Source organism: Takifugu flavidus, chromosome 10 (genome assembly GCF_003711565.1).
Source record: "Takifugu flavidus isolate HTHZ2018 chromosome 10, ASM371156v2, whole genome shotgun sequence".
In the NCBI taxonomy this organism is placed as follows: Eukaryota; Metazoa; Chordata; class Actinopteri; order Tetraodontiformes; family Tetraodontidae; genus Takifugu; species Takifugu flavidus.
This window is the reverse complement of record NC_079529.1, coordinates 916,369-937,460: the sequence shown is the minus strand read 5'-3', so window position 1 is coordinate 937,460 and position 21,092 is coordinate 916,369. Positions and strand designations below refer to the sequence as shown.

Sequence of the window (21,092 nt, the reverse complement as noted above, 5' to 3'; positions counted from 1 at the left end):
TGCATGTGTGTCATTTAAGCAGGTTCCCGCAGCCTCGGCGTGCACGAATGTGGCTCCCGCACGCGCTGCGCTCCACTTGATCCCCCTTGTTGCTGTGTTTGTGCGTGTTGTTCCCAGCGCACAGCCTGTGCCCTCCGGTCTCAGGTGGAGCCGAACTGGATCCCCACTATTCCGCTGTGCTCAGGTCTCCCTGCGCCGCGAGCGGGGCGCGCGCATCGCCCACACCGCCCGTTGATAATGTTCTTAGTGTATCAGATCGAGGCCCAGCCAGCTGTCCTCCGTCATTCTCCATTTGACACACACGCGCGCTGGCGGTCAGAGTAACACATTTCTCCCTGGCCTCCGCGTGAGATTAGGCTGTTATGCGTTTGGCGTGTGGTCGGCTGCAGCGGGGCGGGGTTAAGAGCGATCTGTGTGAGTGTGTGTGTGTGTGCGCGCGTGTGTGTGTGTGTCATAATGGCTGCCCGTCTCATCAGAACAGGAAGACGAGTTAGGGACTCTTAAATCAGCTGTTGGCTCAGCGGTGGTTTCTTATATTTTTGCTATAGTGTCGCAGCCTTCACCGCAGTGGCCCCCTCCCTCGCTCAGGTTCTGGAGGTCCCCCCCCCCCCCCACAGGCGGCGTCTGTAGCATGTGTGCATTTTGGAGCCTGCCTTGCATCATTGGCTGATCAAAAGTGAGCGTTCGTGGGGGTGTCGTGTGCACCTTCCCACTCACGTTGCAGGGGCAGCCCTTTTTGGCGGTGGGGGTTGCCCTTTTAACCCCCCCCCACCTCCCCTGTCCAAACAGGAACAGTCCATCCAAACACGCACCTAATGGCCAGCAGGCATGGTGTACGCTGCTAAGGGCAACAAGTGTGTGTGTGTGTGTGTGTGTGTGTGTGTGTTATTAGGTGTCTGCAGTTCTAATAAAGGAAAGCACTGCGTCCTTCACTGCCTCATCAGGCATCGGGCCTGGCTTTGCTCCGCTTTGTCCGCCTGTCTGATTCCTGTCCGCCTGTCTGTCAGCTCTGCAGCGGAGCCAGATGGTCCGCGGCCTCTGGATCGTCCGGAGACGAGCGCTCGTGGGGGAGGACGTCGCCTTCTTTGATTTTACTGCAAGTTTTCCCGGAGTTAATTTGAGTTTATTGGACTGTGAGAAACTTTAGAAGATGTTTGCTTGTTTACTTGACCTGGTGTGAAGGGTGCATATAAAAGAGAGAGAGTGCGTGTGTGTTTGTGTATGGTGTTGCCCATGCCATTGGAAATGCTGGGGTGTCCAGCGGGGTTATTTTTGGATCAGTGACAGCGTGTCAATGGCTGCAGATGCGTCGCAAAGGAAGGCTCTGAGATACCAACAGACCCTGGTAGGTCCAAATCTTCTACCTGTCTCCCGCTGCTCTCTTTTATTCCCCTTCCTACGCCTCTTCTCCTTTCTCCAGCCTTGCTATCAGTCTTCCTCACTCCTCTGTCATCGCTCCATCTCTCCACCTGTCTCGTGGCCTTAAACAGCCGCGGGCCGCTCACTTTCACAGCTGCGGCTGACATCTTACACATCCGGCACCGGTTCCTCTGCTCTTTCGGCTTCCTGAGCCACTTTTCCGAAAGGCGATGTCACGTTTGCCTGTGCGGCTTTCGAAGCGATTCGCAGCCTTTCGCTGCTTTCGCACCTCCCACGCGCACCAGAGAAGGCGTTAAATGCAAAGTCATCCCTGTAATGTTCAGCGATTGATTGTTCCGGGGACATTTTGTCTTCGCGACCCCCCCATTTGCGCTCTTCAGTCCGCGCTCCATCTCAAGGCCCAGCTAACCTTGTAAAGTCATCGCCATATTCATGCGTTAGTGGATATAAATACCTGTATACAGGAAACCTGAGCAGACAGGTTAGACGTACATGTTGAGATGGAGTCATGTCACTGTATCCTCAGGTTGATCATGATCACGCATGAGCAGGAGTCTCCTGTTCGTTACTGCGCACACCTGCTCCGAGACTCACAGCAGGGCGCTCTGCTTTTCTGGGTTTGAAACGTTTTGCACATGTGATGCGCTCAAAGGTCGTCTTTTCCTGCGGAGGTGGACGGTGATACAACAGGATGACAGATATATGAGCAGCCGGGCTGCGTGTGTGTGGCAGATGCAACTGACTAAGGGAAGGAGGAGCAGTCACGGTGACTTTCCCTTCCCAAGACGATGGACCTTTGCCCAAAGCAGATTTCTCAGAGCCCCCTGAGGGGGTTCCGCAGGTCAGATATAAATAAATAACCAAAAAAACGAAATCCTAATTAAGCACAGTCTTAATGTCTTTCTGCAAAGTCTCACATCTCTCAGGTGTGAAATCCATGATGGGCCGTGTGTGAGTGGGAAATTAGAGCCCAAAGGGTTGGAGAGGCTGATGTGTGGAGCTGTCCTGAAGCTGCCTGGACAGAATTTGTCAGCGGCGGAAGCTCAGGTTGATGAAATGGTGAGATGGACAGATGCAGGCTGTGACTGCAGTTAACCAAGGTCACTCTGCCCCCAGGAATTCACTAATAAGAGGATCGTTCTCCAAACACTCCGGTCCAGTAGTGACGTCCGCTGACTTCATTTCATCTGTTTACCAAATCGAGCCATTTAAGCATTTTCTTTATTTTCCTTTGTTCCAAACGTTTCCATGTTTGGGGATTTTCCCAACGTGAGACGAGAAGAGATTAGTGAGTTGTTGCTGGCTGTGTTTGTAAAGTTGTGTTAATTACTTCCCTGTCACAATAGTGGTGTTGACCCTTGACCTTAACCAACATGGAAGCCAGCCTGCGTGTGTGTGTGTGTGTGTGTGTGTGTGTGTGTGTGTGTGTGACAGAGTGCTCAGACCCTCTCCAGCAGACAGGTGCAGCCCGTGTTGACGCCACATTGGTGCGGGATTTTCTCCGGTTGTGTGATTTTACTCGACGGATGTGGTCAACAGGAAGGTTACGTAAGGGGAAGTGGCTCCATCTGTAGGAGCGGCGACAGCCGTGAAACAGATCCCATAAGTCTCAAATGTTACGGCCCGCTAAAAGGGACGCGTTTACCTGCCAAATGCTTCCCAGACTGGAATGACGGGGATGTAGACGATTAAGCCATTAAATTTCATACGATATTCCAGTCACCTAATGTGTCTTTTCCAAAACAGAGGTGGCGCTAATACAATAATGACATTAGCGGCCGTTACGCCATTAGCTACGAAGACGAAACGCCAGGTTAACGTGGTGAAACAGTGTCAATAACTTGTCATTGTTTTCACGTAAAGGTTAAAACCCTCCATCTGTCCGTACAAGAGGCCTCCTGGGAGAGATGATCCGAAGGGGAGATAAACATCATGAGAGAGGTGCAGAGAAGTGTGTCAGTGAACATTGGGTCACACCGCTGCTAAATTTATCCCCGAGTAAGGTTTCACCTCAGGGATGGGGGGGTCGGATGGGTGGGGGGGGACCAGGGTGGTGAGAGGAAAAGTTTCAGAGGGAAAAGGAAAGGTGACGGGCTTCAGGCGGGTTCGGGTGCAGGTGAAAGGGTTCGAGGAGAAGGAGAGTCGCACCAATGTGGGAAAAGGGAAGTTAAATAAAGAGCCACAAAAGTGCTGAGGAGAAACGTTGTGATTATTTATTCAGTAATTATTTTGAGATAATAACTTTCTCCTGGTATAAAAATAAGTTTTAATTTCTCTCAATTTCGAGAAATTGGTTCCCAAACTAATGGGAAATTATCACTGAAGGCTGTGGGACATGAATTAGAAGAGTGAGTGGCTGAAATAAAAGCATAAACTCCTCATGGGCAGATTACTAATTATTAGGATGGCTCATTTAGATGAGACGGTGAGAAAACAAATCTAGTTTCTTGTATTCGGGAAGACCAACTTATCCAAATAATGAGCATTTTCAGTGTTGTTCCGATCCGATTCATCTCGTCCGTCCTCCTGAGGATGGTGCACGTGTGATTGCACGTAAATGAGTCCAGTTAGCGAGCGTGCTAATGCTGCAGCTGAGGTCGTGGCAGTAATGTTCACGTCCTGAGCGTGAACCTCCCATGTTTCACAAGATGCAGCCTTATCTCCGTCACACTGCGGGATTTTATCCCGCACAGCATTAATACTTCAGTCAGCAGGTATTATTTTCTTATCTTAAGCTTGTTTTGTCCTCCGGGCCTGGTATCATTTATGATCCGGCTGCAGGAATCTGTGGGATCAACCGGCTGACAGGGAATCTACCCCCCTGAATTAAGAGCTGCTGAAATCTTTTTGTCAAGTGTCTGTATCAACTGTCTTAGTGAGGGTGTGTGTCCTTGCATTTGCTGTAGCTTTAGGATTTTCTTCTATCAAAGTGAGGACATTTTTGCAAAGTGGGGCCCCACAACTTCAAAGGACTGTTTGAAGGTTTAGACGTGGTAGAATTAGTGTTGGGGGGGTTAGTTGGGATGGTTAGGGTAGGAAGCTGGATGATGGATTATGTCTACAAAAGTGTGTGTGCGTGGATCAGTCTCTGGTCCGCAGCGATATTGCATAAATTACAGAATAAGTAATACAAGAGGACCCAGCTGTACCCAAACGACTGATCACATGACCAGAGGTCTCTGCTTCGGATCTGAAGTCTGAAGGTTTTATGTTCCAACAACGCGAGCAGAAGGCAAAGTTGGTGTTCCTGGTTAAAAAGCTTCTGCCAGCACCGTCGTCTGGGTCCCAGTCAGCTCCTCTCTCCAGGACAGCACAACATCTGGACTTTCAATCACTTTTTTTTACCCCTGCAATATTTGCAAGGTGGTAAAATGAGCCCTGATCAGGTCATACCTGTCCGTCAGCGGGGAGGCAGGCAGCAGGTACGTCTGGGTCCGTCACCTTGGCAAAGACGGGGAAGGACAGATGTAAGACGGGGGGGGCGGCGGGCGGCCGAGAGGAGGGAATCACGGCGCCGGAGACACTCAGGAAAGTGAGCAGCAGCCTGCGGGACGAGATGAGGGAGCGGATCAGCACTTTTGAGACAGTTCTGAACGTTGACCAGTTTCTGGTAAGGCTCCTTGTCTCTGGGGGGGGGGGTGCTGTGTTCGGGGACATCGCTCTGCCTCTGACTTGTTTGGGTGCTTGTTTACACTGGCGGGGCCTCCGCAGGCTCATTCACAACACTCCTCCGTTTATTTCCCTCTTTCGGAAGCACCGACGTGGCTTAATTAGGACATGACAGCTTGTGTTGGGACCAGGCAAAAGAAACGTATTTCTACAGGTTAATTAGTGTATAATTGTAATTGTGTGTGTGTGTGTGTGTGTGTGTGTGTGTGTGTGTGTGTGTGGTGTGTGTGTGTGTGTGTGTGTGTGTGCTGGAAGGGAGGGTAATCTCCTGATCTATCCATCAGTGAGTGGGTCAGATTTTATCATTAACCTTGTGCTTTGGGACAGGACTTTATTGTTGTAGGACCTCCCCACACACCCACACACCCACACACACACATACACACCACGCACACACACACTTAATTTGGCACACAAACACTGGAGAACGTGCACAATAACAGTTATGAATATGCAGCGGCGGCGTTCCCTCGCGAGGAACGCAGGAAAACGCTCCGATTTATTTTAATTAACTCTCAATGTCGCACTGCCCTTCAACCCCAGCGAGCAGCTCGGCGGCTCAAAGGCTGCCTGTCGCTAGCTCTGCGGGTCCGTGCGTTCCACAGTGGAAAAGTAGCTTTGTTGAGCATCTGCGCGACGCAACATCTGTATGCATAATTCATCGCACCTAAAATGAGGACGAGGCAGGCGGCGGTGACGCAGCTCTGTCTGTGGGGGGGTTTGACCTTGAGCGCTAATGTCACGCCGCCACTGAGAAGCGTGTGAAAGTTGGAGCCGTGGCCGTTCCTGATGTCACGCTCTCGCCCCCGTGGACCGCGGGGACGGGGCGTTCAAGGTTCCGCGCTGGCAGCGAAGTAAGCACAGGTTTGAGAGATGGAGATGAAAGTCATCGTGTGTGTGTGTGTGTGTGTGTGTGTGTGTGTGTGTGTGTCACAGCTCTCGCTGTCTGTCTCACGCTGTCAGGTGTGAGAGTCACCTGTGAGAGCGTGCCAGAGGTAGACATGACATCATTTATATTGTCACAATGTAGCTACAAAAAAAGCAGCGAATTAAAGGCGCGTGTGAGAGGCGCTGAATCTCAGCAACGTTCCCAACACACACGCATAAATAACCTCTGGGACGCACAGAAAGCAGCCGTGTTGGGCAGCATGCTGGGTCACTGGGAATGATGCTGTAACAGATATCCCAGAATACCTCCGCTGGCTATCATATGAGGTCAAAGTTCATTGCTATAACACCTTTAACACTGTTCACCTTTAAACTTCACCAATCCTCATTACTAAAAATAAATCTGTAATTACATTTTTTTTAAAAGCGCAATTTAAAAGGACAGAAGTCCATTAACTGGACAGTTTTTGCACTCCTTTGTTTTCTTCCCGTCCTTTCCCACCGCTCCAGGTGCCAAACGCTGTTTGATGATGTTGATGGATGAGCGGCACGCTGTTTAATGTGTAGTGAAGTGGTGGTACTGGTGACGCAGGACAGAGCAGGACAGGGAGCAGGACAGGGAACAGGACAGGGAACAGGACAGGGAGGAGGACAGGGAACAGGACAGGGAGCAGGACACAGAGCAGGACAGGGAGCAGGACAGGGAGCAGGACAGGGAGCAGGACAGGGAGCAGGACACGGAGCAGGACACGGAGCAGGACACGGAGCAGGACAGGGAGCAGGACAGGGAGCAGGACAGGGAGCAGGACAGGGAGCAGGACGGGAAGCAGGACAGGGAGCAGGACAGGGAGCAGGACACGGAGCAGGACAGGGAGCAGGACGGGGAGCAGGACAGGAAGCAGGACGGGGAGCAGGACAGGGAGCAGGACAGGGAGCAGGACAGGGAACAGGACAGGGAGCAGGACGGGGAGCAGGACAGGGAGCAGGACAGGAAGCAGGACGGGGAGCAGGACGGGGAGCAGGACGGGGAGCAGGACAGGGAGCAGGACAGGACACAGAGCAGGACACGGACCTGCTTTCACATCAGATTCATGCTAAAGACAAATGAAGAGGTGGACCAGGTAAAGACAGCAGGACCAGGCTCTCCATCTGCTCCGACCTCCTGCTGCTTTATTTCTCACACTTCCTCATATATTTACACTAATCGTCTCTTACTTGTGTTCACGGATAAAACTGGGTGGTCGGAATATGAGTTAATTACTTTTGTTATATTTCAGTATTTTCAGTCACTTGTGTGTGTGTGTGTGTGTGTGTGTTGTGTGTGTGTGTGTGTGTGTGTGTGTGTGTGTGTGTGCGTGCGTGCGTGCGTGTGTGTGTGTGTGCGTGCGTGCGTGTGCGTGCGTGTGTGTGTGTGTGCGTGTGTGTGTGTTGTGCGTGTGTGTGCGTGTGTGCGCGTGTGTGTGTGTGTGTGTTGTGCACCAGCATCTGAATCACTGACTGTTGTGAACTTTGGTTAAATTTTATTCACTATCTTCATTTTTTACTGTTTATTATATTAAGAAGCTTTTACACAAGAGCCAAACAAGCATAAAAAATAGAGTCTAACTCCACTTTATCTTCCACTTCATAACTTCCAGTTCTGGGTTCGAATCCCACTTAAGGTCCGACGGTTCTGCCCAGGTGTCATAAAACGAAGGGTAATAAAGCAGACGCTCGTTAGCCTCATAAATACTGTTAGCATTGTTCTGCTGACTGGTCTGTGGTTCAGGCGCTTAGTGCGGTTTAAAATAACACACACACACACACACACACACACACACACACACACACACACACACACACACACACACACACACACACCACACACACACACACACACAGGTCCCGGTGTTGGATGGCTGCTTTTGGCTGCATCTGTGTATTCATTCTCCATCCTTGTGTATTAATTATATCTTCCATATCAGAATTTTGCCCGGTGGTTGTAGTAACAAGTCACATGACCCTTTTTTTACGTACGTTGGGGAAAGTGTTATAAAAGTGTTATAAAAAATGATGATGTCACGCTCCACACAACATCTTTAAGTCCGCCTGACTCTGTTTAGCTTTTATGCCTCGGCTTCATTTTTGGTCATGTGGTCGTGGACTCTGTTTGAATATGTCAGCTCTTCTTTCCTGTATGAACATGAGACAGAAATGTGCCCCCCCCCCCCACACACACACACACACACCCGCTGGTGGGACACATGTGATCTGCAGGTTCTCAGTTGCACGCTGCACCTGGATCTGCAATAATTTTACAGCTTCTATGGTTTTAATGAGCACGGTGAAAACTGATCGCTGTGCATTACTGTGTGTGTGTGTGTGTGTGTGTGTGTGGTGTGTGTGTGTGTGGTGTGTGTGTGTGTGTGTGTGAGCATAGTTGGAAGGGGAGGATATGGAATCCCCTCTCCCGCAGCATCTCTTCCTCTGGGTCCTCTCTGGCAGCGGCCTCTTCCCAGGGAAGGTTTTTTTTTCTTTTTTCCACCCTCTGTGCCCGTTTTGTCTATTTCTGTCTGCCCGGGTATTCAGGCTGGTGTGTATCCTTTACACACACCGCACATTAACCATCTCTTGTTGTCCCAGGACTCTTTGCACTGGATCTGGTTTTGCTTGTTCCAGGTCTCAGTTGTCAGAGAAACTTCCCCCCCCCCCCTCTCTCCTTCACCCTGTTCCATTCCTTCGAGAATGTTGTGTTCCTCCTCGTTCACCCCGGGAAACCGGCGGTCTCGGTGACTTTTCCCTGTGTGTCGATTGTGTCCGCCACAGCTGTACGGGGAGTACAGGGAGCAGCTGGGGAACTTTGCCCGTCGAGAGGCTGCTCGCCTGCTGACTGAGAGACAATGGAGGAGACAGGCGGGGGAGGCGGGGGCCGGCGCTCGCAAAGGGCACGGCAGGCGGCAGCATCACCCCGTGACCCAGGACTCTCATCACAGCCACGGCTCGTCCAGCAAGAAGTCCCGCCCTTACTCCAAATGCCAAGGTGACCCCCCCCCCCGTCAATACACAAGCACGACGGCGGAGAGTTCGGTGACATTTATCAGGCGCAAATTAAAAAGGAAACTTTCATCCAACCGAATTTAGCCGGTCTCCTATTTGATCACACTACACTCCAGAGTGGACACACACACACACACACACACACACATACACACCAATAGTCGTTGCCGAACCCGAAGAGGTTAATAAAGGCTCGACGTATCAACTCTTTAGCTCTTTGTACGCCCGCTACATTTATCCTGACATTAATCGTGGCCCCCCCGTGCACCCCCGTGATGAGCTGAGCGCCACTCATCACCTGAGCATCCGCAACAGCAACGAGCTGTCGGTAATTAAACGGGGAGGCGAACGGCTTCCAGCTTCATCGTTCATTTCATTTCCGTGCCCCAGATTGTTTGGCCCGTGTGCGGCGGTACATAGTGACCAAGATGGGGGAAGACTGGATATTCTTAGTTCTTCTGGGTGTCACTATGGCGCTGGTGAGCTGGAGCATGGACTACGCCAGTGCCAAGAGTCTCCAAGGTAACGCAGGCCAAACAGATCGTTTATTCTTAGTCTGACAACACAGAATCCTCGTTTTACCGCCTGTAATACTTCAGTTTAATCCCCGGTGTGATGCACCGGTTCTGCTTCTTCTGTCTTTCAGCCTATAAGTGGATATACGGGGAGCTCAAGGGCAACGTGCCGTTTCAGTACCTCGCCTGGGTTTCCTACCCCGTGATCCTTGTCGTGTTTGCCTCCCTCTTCTGTCACCTCGTTTCCCCACAGGCCATCGGTGAGCTCTCCGTCACCTGTCAGCCTCGCTTCTTTCAGCTTAACGCCGGGTTTCTGTTTGTCTGTCGTAAGCTGACATCGCCTGAACAGCTCCGCCCGTGTTTCCTGAGCTTGTCATTCTCAGTCGCCAATCTCCTACATCTCTCCTGCTTTTTTTTATCTGTTTTTTTTTTTTTTTTTTTTTTACAGGTTCTGGGATTCCAGAGCTGAAAACCATCCTGAGAGGCGTCGTCCTGAAGGAATATCTCACCCTCAAAGCCTTCATAGCTAAGGTCATCGGGCTGACTGCTAGCCTGGGCAGTGGGATGCCAGTAGGCAAAGAAGTAAACAAATGCCCTTTTTCCATCTCATTCCACTGTGATTTCACCCCCCCCCCCATATTTAGCTCCTCCCATTGATCGGTTTTATCTTCCTCACTCCTCCTTTTCTCCATCTGCTGTTTCTCTCCACGCTCACAGGATGATAAATCATCTCCTGTCATGTTTTTACTCTGTCTCTTCCCTCACGGGATGGAAGCAAATTATTCAAGTCCTCAGCAATCCGAACATTCGTTTTCTCCGTTGCAGCGGCGGCTCGACTTGTCACGTCCGGCAATTATTCAGTGATTTATTTGTTCTGAAACAAGGCGTCCTACTTTAGCCCCCCTGTTTTACAGACAGCAGTGTCTGTCTGCGTAGATAACGTTGCACCTTTCCTTATGTGGGCCTGTGGGTGCGTGATGCCTGTCTGTCACCTCCAGGGGCCGTTCGTCCACATCGCCAGCATCTGCGCCGCGGTGCTGAGTCGATTCATGTCCATCTTCTCTGGAGCCTACGAGGTAAGGCGAGGCCTTGGCCGTAACCCCCCCCTCCCTTGATTCTGCCGTGATCACACGATTCCTACAGACGTTGAGCAACTGCTCCCTTCACACGGCGCTGACCTCAGCGCGCTGATCTTTAGCACGCTGATCTTTAGCACGCTAATCTTTAGCAGGCTAATCTTTAGCATGCTAATCTTTAGCAGGCAGCCTATTGTCTTGAATAGTATTACAAGATGATGAAATATGGCTCAAATTACCATTGGTTGACATGGCGGCTATTCAACATGCAATTTCAACCTTTAAAACTCAGCCAAAAGTCTGGATTTAAAGGAATGAGGAATCCTGTGTCACCACTGTGTCACCAGCACGTGCCCTCCCCCCTCCCCGTTCCCCCGCGCCTTTGTTTTTGCTCGCTCCCTCGCACCTCGTCCGTATTTGTGTCTCTTTATATTAATAGTGTGATGGTAATGTCTGGCATGTCTATTAACAGTGACCTCTCATATCCCTGTCTCCCTCTTCCCCTCCTCTCTCTCCCTTCCCACGGCTTCCTCGTTGTCCCCTGCCTGTTTGTCCCCTGCCCCCCCCCTTCCCATGACTCCATGTCTGACCTTTAACCCCAGAATGGCACCCATAACCAGGACCTGTTGGTGTGTGCGAGTGCTGTGGGTGTGGCCACCTGTTTCGCTGCCCCTGTCGGAGGCAAGTCCCGCCCCCGCCCGCCTTACGCACATATGTGAAATCAGGGACGCGTGGAAGCTCCGCCCCTGAGTTCCCGCCTCCTCAGCGGTGGCGTTCACGTCTCTGTCCACGTAAACTGTCTGTTACACCCAGCAAACAGCGTGCGAACAACAGAAGAGATGCGGAAACTCTGGTTTTGGGCCTGTTGTGCTGGTGTCTGCTAGCATCACACGCTCATTTCAGAGCAACATTTCTCTTATCACAAAATGCCCCCCAGCCGTCAGATCAACACAGATCAATACAGATTACCTTCAAAGCGTACGCGCGGCCGAAACCCCGAGAACTCTTCTGCTGTCTGCTTCCTGTCTGAAGCACGGAGCTTTAATGTTTACGGCTGCTCGGTCTTCTGCCGTTAGCGAGACAATAAGATAACGGCTAATCAACGGCGCTCTGAAAGATTACCTGGAAGCTCGTAAGTGAAGGTCAAGATTAATCATTGGAAATATTCTTGCCTTAAATTGAATCTCCTCCGCGCTGCCTCCGTTACGCCCGATCCGTGCTTCCTCCGCGATGGCCCCCACTGGCATGTGCTCTTCTGCTTCATATGTGGCTGATTGGCTTTTGTGTTGTTGTTTGTGGAAGCGTTCTCCAGCGATCAATAGTTTATTCACTTTATTTCGTTCTGCTTCCCCATCACGTTCTCTCCACCTTGATCTTCTCTTCTCTCTCCCCGACTCACTTTGCTCTCTGTCTTCATCACCTCCATCATCTCCCCTTCACCGTCTCATCACCCTCCTCACCGCCCACCTCATTGTCCCCCTCCCCACCCCCACCCCCACCCCCACCCCCACGCCATCTTTCCCCTCTCTGTTTTCTGCGTCAGTAGAATCCTTACGGTTACACGGATATTCTGACCGTGGGCTGTGCCGTGGGGGTGGGCTGCTGTTTTGGCACGCCGCTCGGAGGTACTGTACCACGTGCACGCCGCGCCACCACCCGCTCACTGTCTTAAACCACAGATTCTGGAGGTCGAAACAGGCTAAAAGCAACCGCTGACCTTTGACCTCCTGTGGTCTAGCGCTCCCCCAGTCATCTGGGATGTGTCTGACAAGAATTATTCAACCCACAAGGTTTAGTTACTCGGTTAATTAGATAAACAAACAATATTTTACTGACTACATCAAAGTGAAAAGCAGCTGAGGCCTGGAGTTATTTACAATTTTGTTTTTGGCTCATTTTTAAAAGGTGTTATCTGTTTGCTTGTAGCACATCTAACTTCTGAAAATGAGACTATGCCAGACGGTGGTTGTTTATTCAAATGATGTTTTATTTTATTTTAAATAGCCTTTTGGTTTATTTCTATCAATTTGCAAACGTCCATTATTATGAAGTAGCCGACAGAGATAAAAACCTGTTTTCAGTCGGAGGAAAAGAAGAATTGGTGCTCTTGAATGTTATTAAATCTGTTTTTCTGTATTATTTCCTTCCTCTGTGTCTGTTTGTGTGTGCGTGTGTGTGTGTGTGTTGTGTGTGTGTGTGTGTGTGCATGCGTGTGTGTGTGTGTGTGTGTGCGTGTGTGTGTGTGTGTGGTGTGTGTGTGTGTGTGCGTGCGTGCGTGTGTGTGCGTGCGTGTGTCTGTGTGTGTGTGTGTGTGTGTGTGTGTGGGTGTGTGTGTGTGCGTGTGTGTGTGTGTGTGTGTGTGTGTGCGTGTGTGCGTGCGTGTGTGTGTGCGTGTGTGTGTCTGTGTGTGTGCGCGTGTGTGTGTGCGCGTGTGCGTGTGTGTGTGCGTGTGTGTGTGTGTGTGGAGGATAATGAATCCCCATGACTCGCCTGTTGTGTTTAATTCTAAACTGAGCTTCAAGTGTGTTTTAATTCAGTCAGCTGATTGTAACTTATTTCCATCTTCTCCTCCGTCCCCCGTCACCTTCTCCTCCCTTTCTTTTCCCTCTTCTCTCACTTCTCATACCCATCTACCGTTTCCTCTTCTCTCTAACCCCCCCCCCCCCCCAACACCAGGGGTGCTGTTCAGTATTGAGGTCACGTCTACCTACTTTGCGGTGAGGAATTACTGGCGGGGATATTTTGCCGCCACGTTCAGTGCCTTTATATTCAGGGTGCTCTCTGTTTGGAACAAGGATGCTGGTGAGAAACGCAACACACACGCGCACGCACACACACATATACACACTCGCAGCGTATATACACAGGCTGCTGAGTAAGCATTTTATGTATAGCTGAATGTGACATTTAAGTCCCATTTTTAGATAAACCAGAAACTTTCCAGGATCCCTCGTCTTCCGTGCATCCTCCGTTCACACGCCGCTCTGCCTGTAGTGTAATCTTCATCCGTTTAAACGCTGTGTAGCAGAGGTCAGCTCTGGTAGCCCCCATACACACATGCGCAGCAGTTCAGCATTAGGAACGTAACGTCAGCGCGCTGGTACTTCCATTTATTCCCGACTAATATTGGCCTCGTTTCCTCAGTCACCATCACAGCTCTGTTCAAAACGAACTTCCGAATGGAATTCCCCTTTGACCTGCAGGAGCTGCCCGCGTTTGCATTAATAGGGTGAGGATTCCTGTGGAGGAAGCGGCTTTATAAAACAACTGCGTCTCAACCTGGGTGTGTTAAAAACGGGTTGTTTCTCCTGTTTTAGGATCTTTTGTGGCTTCATGGGAGCATTTTTCGTCTACTTGAACAGGCAGGTGGTTCTTTTTATGAGAAGACCAACAGCGCTGACACGCTTCTTAACCAAACAGTGAGCTCTCAACACACACACACACACACACACACTCACAGTGGTGCAACACAGACTTCACAAACACAGGAAAATGCACACAATGCTTCTGCTCAGCAGAGGTTGTTCCAGGGAGCCATTTGTTGCCTTTAATGTATCTCAGCTCCACTCCACAAACTCAACAGCCTCACAACTCCAGCCATGATGGCGGCGACGCCTGAACAACCTTTCAGCCGCTTATTTGTTCAACGTGGAGATTCACTTATCCTCGGAGTCCAGGGAAGAGAGGAGCAGCGGGAATCGTACACACATTTGTACCGAGCCGTTGTTACAGTACAAGCAGTGCTTATTTTGTCATGTTGGGGGTGTTGGGGAACATGTGTGTCATCCTGTGTGTGTGTATGTGTGTGTGTGTGTGTGTGTAGTCGTCTGATCTATCCAGGCGCAGTGACGCTGATCATCGCCACCTTCACCTTCCCTCCTGGATTTGGACAGTTCATGGCTGGAGAGGTCAGACGGAAACGTCCCTTAAAACCACCGAATAAACGTTAAAATAACGTCACGACTGAGAATGTGTTTATTGTGTTAAAGTTTGAAGAGATATTACCGTAAAAGTGTAAATATGCTCACATTTTACAGTCTGACTTGATGATAGTTCCTTAATTAAGAGTTCTTAAGCGTATTTTTACAGGATAACTCTGACTTCTTCTTTCACAGCTGATGCCACGGGAGTGTATAAACTCCCTTTTTGATAATTTTACCTGGACCAAAATCTCCCAGTACCACCCTCCGCCCGGCCTGGGCCGCTCGGCTGCGTGGCTCCATCCACACGTCAGCGTCTTCATCATCCTGGTCCTCTTCTTTATCATGAAGGTATCTCAGCCTCCAGAGGGCCTGCCGCATTGAATTAGATGTAGCATGGGTGGGGGGTTGGGGGGGTTAAAATGGCTCAATACCACCTTGATCCTGTTTTTGTGTGGCAGTTCTGGATGTCAGCAGTTTCCACCACGATGCCCATCCCCTCAGGCGCCTTCATGCCAGTGTTCATATTAGGTAAGAGGATTTTGTAATGCGAGCACAGTGTCTCCCGCTGAGCTTCACTTTAATTTGTCTAAAAAAGCATGTCTTATCTCTCGCCTCAAGGAGCTGCGTTTGGTCGCCTTGTAGGAGAGATCATGGCCACGCTATTCCCCAATGGAATCTTGTTTGACGGGATAGTTTACCAAATCCTGCCAGGAGGCTACGCTGTCATAGGTCAGTCTGATAATGTTTGTGCTGCGCTCGCATTCTTACAGACCTTATAGGAACTCCTTGAGTGACAGCCTTGAAGCACTTGAGTAGCCTAAATCTGACTATTCTTGGACACCGGCTGGTTATAAATATGGACTTCATCTGTTGGCTGCAGATTTTAGCCCATTACTGGGACAAACGGAACATCGTAACCTCAATTTTAATTCCAAAACCCTTCCGTGAATGTTATGGTTTCTCTTCTGGTTGATTGGTTGCTGAGTTCTGTTGGTGGTCTCGCAGGTGACAGGAAGACGGCCCAAACACAACGTGGTTGTTTTCAGTTGAGCCGAAAGTGAAGCGTTGTTTCCTACAAAGCTCTCCGCTCATCTCCAGCACCATGCTGGAGTCTGCCTGTCATGTTAATGGGACCTTGCGTTTGCAAGGAAAAACCTTTTCAGCGGGTTTGAAACGACCTTTCCTGTCATTCCTCACCGAGTCAACAGATTTCAACAGGACATTATTATGGGCGCGTTTCTTTTGTAGTATCTGATGGGACAGATTCCAACACTCTCGACCTTCTACATGTGAAGTTAGAAACCAGTGATGTGACAGAAACATGCATATACATGCTTGACTTTTGTAAGGAGGTCCTGGATTTGAGGGTCATGCAGGTTCTTTGTGGACCCTGGAAACACACACACACACACACACTCATTGAATGAATTGGAGCAAGTGTGAATAGTGTGTGTAGCCTACGATGGTGTTTCCTTCCCTCTCAACTGGTGACCATGTTTTAGGCCTCAGAATTCTGATGGATGGATGGATGATGGTGGATGGATGATGGATGATGATGGATGGATGATGGATGATGGATGGATGGATGATGGATGGATGATGGATGGATGCTGGATGATGGATGGATGATGGATGGATGATGGGTGGATGCTGGATGGATGGATGGATGGATGGATGGATGATGGATGGATGGATGATGCTGGATGGATGGATGCTGGATGGATGGATGCTGGATAGATGATGCTGGATGGATGATGGATGGATGATGCTGGATGGATGGATGATGCTGGATGGATGGATGATGGATGGATGGATGATGGATGGATGGATGGATGATGATGGATGGATGGATGATGGATGGATGATGGATGGATGATGGATGGATGGATTGATGGATGGATGATGGATGCTGGATGGATGCTGGATGGATGCTGGATGTGTCTGAACCCTCCATGACCAGCACCCCCCCTCTGGCCCCTCCCCTCTCTGGCCCCTCCCCTCTCTGCCCCCCCCCCCCCCTCTGGCCTTGTGAGCAGGGGCGGCAGCCATGACGGGGGCCGTCACTCACACCGTATCGACCGCGGTCATCTGCTTCGAGCTCACGGGTCAGATCTCCCACATCCTGCCCATGATGGTGGCGGTCATCCTCGCCAACATGGTGGCCCAGTGCCTGCAGCCCTCTCTCTACGACTCCATCATTCAGGTGAAGAAGCTGCCCTACCTGCCTGAGCTGGCTCTCGGGCACGTCAGGTAATTCCTGCACCTTTTTTTCCCACCATAAACCTGCAGCGCAGCAGTTCAGTCACCGCGTCTCTTGTTTTCTCAGCAAGTACAACATCTTTGTGGAAGACATCATGGTGCGGAACGTGAACTTCCTCTCCTCTCATTCCACCTATCGTGAACTGAACCATCTGCTGGACTCCACAACCTTGAAAACCATCCCCCTGGTCGACTCGAAAGGTGATTAAACTCTACAAATCCCACCTCTGGGTCATCCTCCTTAGTTTGAAACCTCAACTTAGAGGCTCAGAGGTCCCTCCATTCACACATGGAGTTACTGAACATGAGAGACACCCCACTGTGGGGTGAGTCTGGGTGATACGAACCCTCTCCGTTTTTATGCTTAGCTAAACGAATCCCTGCCTCTTACTTCACATGTTTATTGACTTTCTGGTTTGGTTTGAATTTCCACGCTGTCCATCTTTATATACCTGAGCGCAGTATCGATGTTCTCGTTCGCTCCTGAAATAAAGCCGATAATTTTACAAGTGTGCTGAACACCTCCTGCTTTCCCTGCAGAATCTATGATTCTTCTGGGTTCCATTGAGCGGACGGAGCTCCAGGCCGTTTTAGATTGGTGGCTCTCGCCAGAGAGGAGGGTGTTTGAGACAGGTCAGAACTCACCGAGTCAGGGCTCCAAGGTGAGCTGGGAGTCCTTCACGTTTGTTGATGAAGAAGGGAAAGAAGAGGGCACCGACAAGGTGGGCAGAGGATAGAAACATACTCAAAAATATACAGTTTAATAACTATCCGTGCTGGTCTGGCAGGCTTCTCCAGCACAGGAGGAATGTAATGGCCCTGTTCCCTCCCCCAAACCTCAGGAACCTTCAACCAACCACGCAGATCCAGGTAACATGCAGAAATCCACCCATCAAATGCCCCCCCCCCCCCCCCCCCCCCCCCCCCCCCCCTTACCCTCTGACGCCATTCCACTCCCTTAGACACGCGCAAGCTGCAGTCTGTCAGGAGGACCCTCCAGAGACTCTTCTCCTCCTCCTCTTCATCAGGACAGACTGAGATCCAGGTACGTCGCCGCCATCGACCGATCTTCGCCGTCCCTTTGACCCCAAAAGCTCAAATCAGCCGTCTGCTGTCGGGTTCAGTGCGACAGCTCGGGCAGCAGCATTGCTCCAGCCCGGCTCCGCTGATGCGCCGGGGGGGGGCGACCCGACGCACGCATGGAGGGTTTGACATGTTTTGCAAAAGATGATGACAGATACACCACCAACACTTATCAGTATAGATTCCCAACGGCTGACTTCTTCTTCTCTGCCCCGCCTCCTGCAGGAGACCACGCCCCCTCAGCTGACAGACACGATGACCCCGGAGGAGGTATGAGGCCGTCTTGATTGAGCATTTACGCCGCCAACAGTGACACAATCGTCAGAGGAAGTGGGTAGAAACTCTGTACCTTTGTGACTTTTTGGGCGGCTGATTCAGATTAAAGTCTGGGACGAGGAGCAGCTGGATAAACCGATCGACATGGAGCAGATACGCGTTGACCCCTCGCCATTTCAGCTGGTGGAGAGGACGTCTCTGCACAAGGTGATCGCCCCGCGCTCTTTCCTTCAGTCCCATCCATCCTTCCTGCGCGTTACCTGTACAGATGTGCCAGCTGCTCGGAGGCACCGGGCCCATTTACTGCTCCTCGCTTTAGGTGTTCTCAGGTCTGCGTTGGATGAGGGGACCATAAAATGCGACTCGTGTTTTCTTCAGTTGTTTACGAGGGTGTAGCCATGCAAGCGCGGCGCCATCACACTAGAATGAGCTCAAGACTCACTGGATCATGTTCTCCTCTCTCTCCGCTCAGACACACACTCTGTTCTCCCTGCTGGGCCTCAGTCACGCCTATGTCACCAGTATCGGGAAGCTGGTGGGCGTTGTGGCGCTGAAAGAGGTACGTTCTGGATTTTGTTTTTTTCTCCCTTTTGTCCGCGTGTCTCTCGTCCTTGGTTTGTTCCGATGCGGCGGGTTGCGATGATCTCATGGCGTGGGCAGTTGTTCTCTCACAGGGTGCCTCATGATTTACGCTCTGATTCATTTGGTTGCACTAAACGCCCACAGCTCATTTTCTTAGATATTGGATCTTTGACGATTTTCCTTCCTGCCACAGTTACAGAAAGCCATCGAGGGCTCCACTCGGAGCGGGGTGCGTCTCCGACCCCCTCTGGCCAGCTTCAGGGACGCCAGCAGGAAAGCCAAGAAGCACCAGCCCCCCTCGTCCACCCCTTCCTCACCTACCCGGGACAGAGACCTCTGGGGGGAGGGGAGCAGGAAGGAGGGGGAGCGGGGCAGAAGGGAGTCAAAGGAGGATTCCCAGAGGAGGGCTTCGTCCTATCCAGGAGCTGCTGGCTGCGTCTTAGATTCCTTCTCCGCCAGCAGCTCGGGCAACAGCGCTGCCATCACAAATGACGCAGACGGGGATTCACAGGACTCGGCGTCCCCCTCTACCTCCTTCCCTACCTCATCCTCACCCCCCGTCTCCCCCGTCTCACCCACCAGCCCCGTTCTCACTTTTTCCTCCCTGCAGGAGGAGAGGGAGAGCGAGGAGTCGGATGAGCCCATCTAGACTGGATTTAAAAGAACAAAATCTTGTATTTTACTCCTCTTTTCCCCTCCTGGGACAGAGCTGCAGGCTGGGCAGAGGACCCCCCCCCCCCACAGATGTTGAGCTCTCTACGTGCAGAAATGATTGTTGCACACACGTTTTCTGAAACTTTTTCTACTCAAGAATCTCACTTTTTCACTCAGAATCTCAGGTGCCTCCCTCTGTCTTGTAAACTGCAACGAAGATTTTGATTTCCGCCTCTCGTGAATGTTCACTCTCTAACTTAGAACCTTTTGAGTGCAGCTTTACTGTACACCAACATGGATGAAATCACTTTGATCAAACCTGTCAGCAACTAATTGCATGATAATCAAGTTATTTTAATGACGACTTAATTGACGTTGTGGTCAAAGAGATCACGTGCTTAAAGTTTACTGATTCATAATAAATTATGATTTACATGTATCAAAGTTTTGCTTTATGGTAAATTTTCAAGTCAGTACTTGATTGTGATTTTGAAAGTAATGTCAAAATAGTCTTTTAGTTTTGATTATTAATAAAGACCATTACAAGACAGTCCATCTTTGCCTATCTGTGAGGGCTTCAGCACAGCGCTGCTAAATTGAGCTAATGGCTAATGTGGCCACGCTAACACATTGTTGAGGAACCAGTCCCAGCGGTCACATTACAGTAGATTACAGCCTGGTAAATCCAGTGCAGGTCACACACAACATTCATTTACACACTTTGAAACAATTTAGAGGCTCCAGTGTACAAAGAAACTGCTGGCTGCTCCAGTTTATTGCCTGACTGCAACGTATCCTCATCTGGCAAAGTGCTTAGAGGCTATTCAATGAAAGAGCACCAGAATATGCTATTGCCTAAACATTGCCTGCAATAAATGTGGCGCACGTGGCAACAAAACTCCCTCTGAGTCTTTTAGAAGCATTATTCCTTTTGGCATCTACTAATCCTTAAAAATGTGAGCCTGGGTATTACTTCATCTTCACATTTGAAGCATCCGTCGCCGTCACATCTCATTGAATTATGTACTTTTGATCTGAACATCTGCCATGAATTCTTTTTTTAACAAAAGGTATTGTGCAAGAAAAGAAATGTTGGGTGGGGGGGATCATGGGCCTACACGCTGAACGAGCGTAGTGATGATTGATGTTACCAAAGAGCAGATCTCGCCTCATGTAAACGTAGATTTTTGTGCCGAGTGGGTCAACAGTCTTTGATATTTCCTGAGCTTGGACACATAAGCAGTGAATCCCCACCAGTTCTGTCACCAAGAATTTATCATTAATGCTCTCCTGGCTTTGAATCCCTTATAAAGACAGCAGAGGGATGTTTTTAGGGAAAGCACGACAGGCTGGATTATACTGCTGCCAGGCCCTCCGTGGCTGCGGTTGAGCCTGACAAGTGTGTGACGGTTAAAAAAAGACACGTCACATGCGTTGAGGCTTGAGAGAAAAAGGGTCGAACGTGTGAGAATCTAATTATTAACACTCCGGAAAAGATATCCACACATACATGCATGAGAACTGTCGTTTGTTGGTCTGTTTATTTTCTCTTTCTCCACCAGAGGAAAAGACGAGGAGAAAGCTGCAGGAGCTGCAGGGGGTGGGGGTGGGGGGGGGCTGTGGGAGGCTCCTTCGTGCAGGACGGAGAGGCGAGAGGAGGGTGGGGGAGACAGAGGGAGGCATGGAACCGTCCTGTGGCAACTGTCCAACAAGCATGCATAGGTGAGTGTCGCGTGTGTGTGTGTGCAGCG

At 50.4% G+C, this 21,092-nt stretch overlaps 1 protein-coding gene across 2 annotated transcripts; it reads left to right on the top strand.

The window, feature by feature from the left end:
* Positions 1-97: 97 nt before the first annotated feature.
* On the top strand, positions 98-19,894 carry clcn1b (chloride channel, voltage-sensitive 1b). 2 transcript variants are annotated; one of them, XM_057045872.1, is made up of 23 exons: positions 98-1,345; positions 8,743-8,956; positions 9,364-9,495; positions 9,620-9,748; positions 9,937-10,070; positions 10,487-10,564; positions 12,111-12,189; positions 13,241-13,366; positions 13,709-13,793; positions 13,882-13,983; positions 14,388-14,472; positions 14,680-14,835; positions 14,946-15,015; positions 15,106-15,216; positions 16,524-16,737; positions 16,814-16,947; positions 17,287-17,468; positions 17,535-17,616; positions 17,709-17,791; positions 18,055-18,099; positions 18,208-18,312; positions 18,578-18,664; positions 18,881-19,894. In XM_057045872.1, exons 1-23 carry the CDS (start codon positions 1,295-1,297, stop codon positions 19,334-19,336), a joined length of 2,940 nt encoding a protein of 979 aa, XP_056901852.1. In that variant the 5' UTR covers positions 98-1,294; the 3' UTR covers positions 19,337-19,894. The 2 variants fall into 2 exon arrangements, with proteins under 2 accessions (XP_056901852.1, XP_056901851.1); XM_057045871.1 differs by lacking the exon at positions 98-1,345 and adding an exon at positions 3,473-4,990.
* The last annotated feature ends 1,198 nt before the right edge of the window (positions 19,895-21,092 follow it).